The 9,033-nt window shown below is 41.9% G+C and overlaps 1 protein-coding gene across 7 annotated transcripts in view; it reads left to right on the top strand.

Annotated features, from left to right (window-relative positions):
• The first annotated feature begins 690 nt into the window (after positions 1-690).
• The window catches only part of ylpm1 (YLP motif containing 1), a 28,065-nt gene continuing 19,722 nt past the window's right edge, over positions 691-9,033 (top strand). For 3 of the 7 annotated variants that reach the window (XM_065964035.1, XM_065964032.1, XM_065964030.1), the window contains exons 1-6: positions 691-1,549; positions 2,880-3,098; positions 3,891-3,929; positions 4,453-4,641; positions 5,216-5,727; positions 5,989-8,673. In XM_065964035.1, coding sequence (XP_065820107.1) covers positions 974-1,549; positions 2,880-3,098; positions 3,891-3,929; positions 4,453-4,641; positions 5,216-5,727; positions 5,989-8,673 — 4,220 coding nt within the window. In that variant the 5' untranslated portion in view covers positions 691-973. The remainder of the gene's footprint in view (positions 1,550-2,879; positions 3,099-3,890; positions 3,930-4,452; positions 4,642-5,215; positions 5,728-5,988; positions 8,674-9,033) is intronic. The other 4 variants (XM_065964036.1, XM_065964033.1, XM_065964031.1 and 1 more) reach the window with 3 other exon arrangements.

Genomic DNA, 9,033 nt, shown 5'->3' with positions numbered 1-9,033 from the left:
TAAGTTACAATGAGTTACTACTACTACTGAGAACAACTTCTCATAAAACTCGGATTTGTGTTATCACTGATGTGGTTTGACATGAGCCATTGTTACTGACACAGCACGTGGTTCCTTGTTTAGTAGAAATGTCTTTGTAAATGTCTCCCTCTTGTGGTAAATTACAGATCCAGTAAGGGTCAGATACTCTTAAGCTACTGCTGCAGGCAACATTGAGATAATCAAAAATCTTTCTAAAGCCCATGAGACCTGTGTTGTGCATTTTTTTTTCTCATACGGTATTAATAAAAGTCAAAAAAATAAAAATGTTTTTTTTTCTCATCATGACAGTCATTAGCATGATATTGTGTATTTTCATGGGAGCAATTTAAGTTGTCGAAAGACTGCATAAAAATGCATAAAATATATTTTACATTATTTAGAAAACAAACTAAAAAACTTCTACTCCACTGAAGTAAAAGAAAGTAGTCCTAGACCTATTTAAACACTTTTATTAAATAAGTAAACAAATAAATGTATTATAAGAATTGTTTTTTTTATTATTATTTTTTTGTTTAAATGTCATATTTGAAAAACGATAAAATACCTAAAAAGCCTTTTTTTAAAAAAGGAGAAAACGAAGATATTTTTTTAATTTGAAGAATAATATTCGCTTCCGGAAACCGTCACTGCACAATGTGACGTATTTCCTTTAGCAGTATGTGCCTGTCGCTGAGTACCAACCATACCAACCGCAAGACGATATCAGAAACTTAGTGAAGTAAATGTAGGGATTCTGTTCCCTTACTGATAACTATTTTTTTACTTAAGTGGTTTTATTTATTATATATGTTCAATGCGGTTTGACTCAGTCGTTAACGAAACATGTAGCTATCGATTTTATGCATGGAAGGTAAAGGCTAGCTGTTAGCACTTTCAGCCACTGAGGCCCGGCTTTATGTAAGCAGAGTGTACCCGGCCTCGCTTTTCAACAATGTATCCAACCTGGGGGAATTTTGGTGGGTCCCAGCCCCAAAACTTCGGAGGGTCTGGACCTCGTAAGCAGCCTGCTGGCGGCCCGGCAGCTGGTTTCGGCGGCTTCGAGGCCCCAGCCAGCGACTCGTTGTTCTCCAGCCTGCAGGAGCAACACCGCCAACAGATGCAGCAGCTGCAGATGCTGCACCAGAAACAGCTCCAGTCTGTGTTACACCACGGCTCCAATGCTAATTCGTACGGTGGGGGGCATTCAGGTGGATTTTCAGGGCCGTCGTGGCACTCGGAAGCAACGTTACCGGTCAATTCAGATAGCGGTGCTGGGACTCAATCGTACTTCCAGCAAGACGAGATCCCTGGTTCGGCGGCCAGAGGTCCTCCTGTTCCCCAACAGGGTCACCAGCAGCAGCCTCCTCCACCTCCACCTCTATCTAAGCCCAATGAAACCCAGCCGGGCCCTCCCCCTCCAGAGCCCCCGTCAGTGAAACCACCTGAGAACCCGAGTGCTCCTAAAGCCAAAGAGGCTACCAGTCAAGATCCATCATTACCAGAAGAAGACAACCCTTCAAATTTACAAGTAATGTCTCTATTGTTTTTGGCTTCACTTGTATCATTGTGATTGATATTTCACCGTTCTTTGCTCTACCTGCATTACCTTAATTAAATTAATTAAATATTGGAATCTTCCACAAATGATTGACTTTGGGCTGTGGTTAAAAAAACGAATTAATGTGTTTTCAAGCATCATGCAGCACTTGACAAATGAGGAGGAGAAGAGAGGAAACAATTACAGTGAAAACAAATAGTGTGGAATTACTCAATACACCTAGTGAGGTTAAATCCCAATTAGAGTTGTATAGTAGATTGTAATTTATATTTTAAGGACATTAAAAGAACCATAATGCATGTACAGAGACCCAAACAAAATGGGAAAAAGTGATGCCTCATTCGTGTGTACAGGAAGTGGAATAGAGGTATTGATTGGTCGCTCTCTGGGTTTTTGTTACAGAAATCAAAGTTTCTGTATATACAGTACAAATCAGGGTTAGGATAAAAATTTTTTTTTAAAAAACAGTATCGTGAAAGGCAGCATTTATTATCAGATGAAATTACTTGAAGAAATCAGGGATGACATACCTATGTACGGGTATGTATAACATGTGGGTGTGTTGCTGATTACAAAATACAACATTTTAATCTTTGCTAATACGTTTAAATGAAGAAGTCCCTTGAAGCTAATGTTTGTTTCGACCCGTTGACATGGATTTGGAAAATTGATTCCTGTCACTTTTATTGAGCCTTAAGACAAATGAGAGTTTACTGACAATGATAAACTCTTAGCTAAAGTTAAGTTTTACTCTTGTAAAGTTATTTCAGGGAACTCTAAGAAAGACTTCACTTAAGTGACAAACACTTACTTTTCAAAGCAGACATTTTTTCCCTCCAGATGACAAAAAAGCCAAAAACAACAGAAAATGTGTTTTTTTTTTGTAAATTGGAAAAAGGGGAAACCTTAAAAAACTAAAATTAGAAAAACGTCTTTCCATATTTATCCTATTTGGTTCAGACCTTATCCCCTGTCAGTCAAACACTGGGTTGAGCTTATATACAAGATGTACTCAAATTTGGGCACCGTGCAACAGATTGTCTCGAAAAACACTATTCAATATTGACTGATTCTCATTATGAAAAAGTCAGATTAGCATAAGAGGAAACCCATTGATTGGGACCCAAACTGGTTTCATCATGTGTCCTCTGTCAGGGATTTCAAAGGCAAAGTGTTCAAACTTTTGTTTATGATAGGAAATTTTCAACCCTATTTACTGGAGTGCAAAATAAATAGATGAAGGAAACAGTGTTTCTGGTGTGCTTTGTCTGACATATTTCCTTGCCACTTTTTCACCCAGCAAAAACAGCAACTTTGGTACAAACAACATCTTCAAAATCTTCAGAAGTTAAAGCAAGAAAAAGCAAAACAGAATCAGAAACAGGGTCCTGTGCCACCTCCACTTCAAGGCAAAGCAGTTCCTCCTCCTCCTCCATCAGAACCCCCAAAAGGTGCACCTCCTCCACCCCCTCCAAAAGAAGAGCCCCCAGCACCTCCTCCACCTCCTGAAGAAGTACGTGTAAGTAATTCTAAAATGTTAGAGACCTGTGTCATTAAGAATTTCAACTTTTTTTGGTTAAAGGTGAATTTATTGATTTTTTTTTTTTTTTTACATTAATATCTCTTGACATGTTAGTAGAAGTTAGAAGTAATTTGCACATAGGCTAAACATTATGTTATAAGTATATTTGGACTCCAGAAAAAGTGTTGAAAAATCTCTGTAGTTTCCTCAAGTATTTAACTTAGTATTGTTATTGTAGGTAATGTAAACATTTAGAGTTTAAAAAAAAACATGTCTGGTTTTGCTGCATTCTGAGTCCTGTGATAAGATTGTGGAAAAGGAGGTGCTTTGACACAGGTTTATCCTGTTAAATCATGTATGTTTAATGAATTAACAAGAAATACAGCAGGGGATGTAAGGGTTGCATTTTGTTCTTGTTGCTGTGTTCCTCACAACACATAATAAACAACAGTATATTTTAAATTTGTATTGGAGGGATAGTCCCTTGAGATGCACCATCTCGTTTTCAAGGGGGTCCCTAAGCAATAGCAATAGCAATACTATAAAATGTGTTGGGTAATTACCGTAATATTTACATTCATACCAAAAGACCTTACTCTTTGTTACAGTATTTACAAAGACCCATTGTTAATCCATCATGAGCACAGCACTAGGTAATATTTAGCAAAGTTACAGTGCTAAAGTGAATACAGCCTTTAAGAGGCAGAAACTTCAAGCAAAACCAGACTCATGTTGATCCGCCATTTGCCGAAACTTAATATTGTTTATATTGTTTGTGTAAACTTACAGAGTGAAAATGTAGGAAAATCACCTACAAATAAAGACACAGTAAGTCCCATCATCACCGTCATCATGTCCATAGATATTAAACCCCTGTGTTTGTGACACCTGCCATGGCAAGATTGTATCAAATACAATAGGAACCATGCACATCCATTTCACCTTAAATTAGTGACTGTGATTATTGTAATGACTTTCTAAATTGATTGCTATTTTCCAACATTCCATAAATCCAGTGTTCAATTTTTTTTTTAAAGTAATGCACTTGTATACTTATTTTATTTTCCTTGTCTGTAGGACTGGGTATCACTTGAAATGTATTCAGTATCAATGAAAATATTACAGTAAATTAATCTGTTACCAAAGTTTTAAAATCTAAAATGTTTCAAACTATTGTTTTGATACCCAAGCCTATTAGACCAAAGTCTCTCGTTGAATGTTGATATGTTGTTACCCGTGACTTGCCTCTGTTTTAAAGACATTTCCATTTTTTTCATTGCAAAATAACTACAACTCTGCCCTTAGTTTAAAGAAATGCATTGCTTCAATCTTGTCTTATTTATGTTTAAAGCCTGAGGTCCCAAAAGACCCAGAGGAGGCTGCCCGCCTCCAGCAGTTGCAAGCAGCTGCAGCGCAGTGGCAACAGGTGCAGCAGCAGAGAGCAGGTTTGCAATATCAGGCTCTCATGCGACAGCACGAAAAGCTTCAGCAGGTCCTGGAACAATACCAGCAGCTAATTCAGCAACCTGAACATCTACAGGTGGGTAATTGTAGTTTAGTTAAGAGATGTCCGGCTACCATTGTAACCCGTTCTTCATACCTATTCTTATACATAGACTTAGTTTTTGGAGGATATAAGTATGCCTCCAATACTAATGTAGATAAAAGAATACCCAACATTGTTGTTTGAACACTGACATTTTACAAACATGCTAGATTTGATAAACATATCTGCTAGCACAGAACTTTGTCACACAGCAATTTACTTTAAACAATTTTACTTTTGTTGGTTATGTAATTAGAGCAGTGCAGTGTTACAATACCAGTATTAGTTTTTGAGGCCAACACCTTTAGCGTTATCAGAACTTGTGTTTCAACCTCTATATTGCTGGTTATTTTCCCTGGTCAAAAAAGACTTGTAAATGAACTAGAATGCTGAAATAAAACAAAATATGGTCAGTGTAACCACTTGTAAAATCTACATCTCCAGGAGCATCTTAGAGGCCATTAAGTTTTAATCTTTACATTTTGTCGTTTTAAAAAAAATTTTTTTTTAAATGTATCTCTTTGACAATACTTAAAACAAATATTTTTCCATATGTCTTTTGCTACAGTCGATGTCAGCTGAAATGCAACTGAGGCACTATGAAATGCAACAGAAGCAGTTCACCCCTTTATTCCAAGACTGGGATCGCTCCTTTGGCCTATGGCATGAACAGTTCAAGACTTATCCCCACAAGGACCAATTGAAGGACTATGAGCACCAATGGAAGCAGTGGCAGGAGCAGATGAATGCCACCAATGCCCACCTTCAGGAGAGGGTTGCCACTCTAACTGCCATGATGCCATTTGCCTCAGTGCAGTATAGTAGTGGGATGATGGGGCAATATGGCCAATACCCTGGGCAAGACAAGCAAATGCAGCAACAGTCAGTAACACCTGGTGTGCAACATTCTCCTGTGTCTGTTGGTTCTAGACCTCAAGGGCCACCGCCCACTGGCTTCGGGCCACAGTCAGATTCATCTGCTGGACCTCCTGTAAGAGGAGATGGCCCTGCTGGCATAGTCAGAACCCCAGGCCCCCCCACGGTTCAGCAACCTGGCTTCAACAGTATAAGAGGTCCACGGTCAGTAGAAATCCTTTTCTACAACTCCAATGGTATTTTTTGTGAAAAAAGTGACTTTATATTAAACAGTATGTTGTCTTAAGATAGGCGTTAATTAAATCATGCCAGAACTTATACATTCAAAATGTATTTAATGTTTCAATTGTCATTTATTTATTATTTTATATTTTCAGGCTTTTACAGAGAATCTTTAAAGGGAAGCTTAAATTTAATGAATTATGTTTTATGTTATGTTAATTTTTGTTGTCCTACTGATTTCAGGGGAAACAACCCTAGGTTTGACCAGCCACAGCAAGGTTTTGACTGTCCCCCGAGGTTCGACCAGCCACAGCAGCGTTTTGATGCCCCCCCCCAATTTGAACCACGGCAACGCTTTGATGGTCCTCCAAGATTTGACCAACCAAGGCAGCGCTTTGACGGCCCTCCAAGATTTGACCAACCAAGGCAGCGCTTTGACGGTCCTCCAAGATTTGACCAACCAAGGCAGCGCTTTGACGGTCCTCCAAGATTTGACCAACCAAGGCAGCACTTTGATGGTCCTCCAAGATTTGACCAACCAAGGCAACGCTTTGATGGTCCTCCAAGATTTGATCAACCTCGATTTGGGCAGCAGCCTAGGTTTGATCAGCCCCCAAGGCCCCCTGGCCCAATGCCTCGTTTTGAACGCCCACCTGTGCCCCAGCAAAAGCAACAGCAAGGTCCTCAACCTAAGGCAGATCCGGCCAATAAAGAACCCACTAGTATTGTTTCAAACACATCTGGAAAATCAACTGGGAAGCCACAGACTGAAAAAGAAAAAAAAGAATCAGAACCAAATAATAAGGCCAATGCTGAAGACATGACAGATGATAACTTGCTTGGGAATGGGGGCTTTTTTGTCCAAAATGACCCAATTCCTCAAACATTACAACCCAACACAACACCTGAGAAACCTGATGGCAACACAGCTTCTAACAATAGTGAAAAATCCAAACCTTTAAACTTACCTTCTGTAACTGCTCCTTCCATCGTAACAGCGAAAAATAACTCCTCTACACAAAAGCCTATCAAAGCAGAAGGACCAATATCAAACAATAAACCCCAAGTTGTTCAAAAGCCCCCTGGAATGCAACAAGGACAGACATCTTCTGGTCAAGTACAGTCAAGACAAGATCCTGCCAAGCCTCCCATAGGTAGGGGGCGAGGCCAGCCCCCAGTACCAGTCACACCTCTAGGACGAGGACGGGGACAGATAGGTGGTGAAGAATTCAGGGGGCCTAACACTGAACCACTTGGCGAGAATATAGTAAACATGTCATACGACTACATGCAATCCGAAGAGACCTATGAGATGCCAGAGCAGGAAGAGTATCAATGGGAGGATCCTTCTTATGAGGAATTTGGTGGTGGGGAAGAGGTGCCCCCTGAAGAAATGTGGATGCCAGAAGATCATCACTTCCAAACAGAGGAGGAGTATTATGAAGAACCAATAGGAGGACCCTATATGGGAAGAGGAAGGCCTCCAATGATGAGGGGAGGTCCTCTTCGAGGAATGGGAGGCCCACCTTTTGGCAGAGGTGGTCCTCCTTTTGGAAGAGGAGGTCCACCGATGGGTAGAGGTGGTCCACCTATGGGGAGAGGAGGGCCACCTATGGGTAGAGGGGGACCCCCTTTTGGAAGAGGTGGTCCCCCTATGGGTAGAGGTGGTCCCCCTATGGGTAGAGGTGGTCCCCCTATGGGTAGAGGTGGTCCCCCTATGGGGAGAGGAGGTCCCCCTATGGGGAGAGGAGGACCACCCATGGGAAGAGGAGGACCACCCATGGGAAGAGGAGAACCAATGGACATGCACTGGGAAGACCCTGAGTCAGCTGAGTACCCAGAGGAAGGTGGCCCTTACTGGGGAGAAAGAAGACCTCCAATGAGAGGCATGAGACCCCCATTTCCACCTGGCCGGGGTCGTCCCCCTCGTGGTCATCCTGGTTTTATGCATCCAGGACGGGGGCGTCCCCCGCACCCACCACATGGGCCAATGGATCACGATCCATTAGGCCATGGAATGGAGGCTGATGAGGCAGAAGGGGATCCTGCTATGATGTACCATGACCCTCATGGCCATCCAATGCACCCTGATGTAGGTAGAGGCAGGCGTCGTGTTCCGCCACCACCTCACGAAATGTTGGACTCTATGGAGGAGCCTTTGTATGATAAAGGAATGGAGGGAGAATTAGGGTGGGAGCCACCACATGGCCGAGGCCCTCCTGGGCCTCCAACTGAAATGGTGGATTCGGGACGATTAAGTAGGAGACCTATAGGTCGAGGGATGGCTAGAGGAATGTGGCGGTCTGGTCCAACACATGAAGAATTTGAAGATCAATATAAAGAGGGTTATGTTGAGGATTATGGTCATGGGGAAGGCGGGCATCGTTGGCGACCCCCAACAGACTATCCCCCAGAAGACCTTCGGCATGAGGCTAAGTACCGCGAGTCTGAGTGGGATAGAGAGGGTGCTCCCCTTGAGAGAGACTATCCCCCTCGCAAGCCACCACCCGAGCCCTACAGAGACAGCCGCTGGCTGGAAGAAAGAGAAAGGGATCGTGGTCCTCCATTTCCCTATGATGAACATGACAGGGGAAGAGGAGAGCTAAGAATCCGTGAATACAGAGATGAGCCACCATACCCACCGCTGCCACCAGCTTCAGAATGGGATAGATCGTCAAGACATCCTCCATTACCAGAAAGAGTGTATCCTGCTGACTTTGAAGATCGTAGACCTCGCTATGAAGAGCCCAGGGAAGGGTCTCCTTTGGATAGACCTCCACCTTTACCTCCTGCTGCACCTGCCACAAACTTGCCAGAGAGTTCAGTTGATCTAGCATCACAAGGATCAAGCGGTGCAAATGTACTGGCTCTTTCCCAACGTCAGCATGAGATCATCTTGAAAGCTGCTCAAGAACTTAAACTTATAAGGTTAGTTCTAGACTTTAATCATTGACTGGCGTATTGTGATACTTTTTTTTTGCTCTTGTCTCTAGTAGAGCTGTTCCAATACTATTTTCCTTCCTGATAGCGTTTTGTTACCTTGACTTGGCTCACAATCTAATATCAAGTACCCCACTGATACCATTGCAAAAAGCATGTTTTATGTGTGGAAAACTTATTACTAACATTTTGTTAGCTTATGAAGCATTTAACCCCTCATTAGCACCACACTGCTGTTAACATTATTACATGATAATGTACCTGCCAGAGTACATTACATACTTCACATTAGGCAGTATTGGAACAATCATAGTCTCTAGATGAATCTTCCCTTGTATTTTGCATAGT

Source organism: Labrus bergylta, chromosome 15 (genome assembly GCF_963930695.1).
Source record: "Labrus bergylta chromosome 15, fLabBer1.1, whole genome shotgun sequence".
In the NCBI taxonomy this organism is placed as follows: domain Eukaryota; kingdom Metazoa; phylum Chordata; class Actinopteri; order Labriformes; family Labridae; genus Labrus; species Labrus bergylta.
The sequence above is the reverse complement of the archived record's forward strand: the minus strand, read 5'-3'. Positions and strand labels throughout refer to the sequence as shown.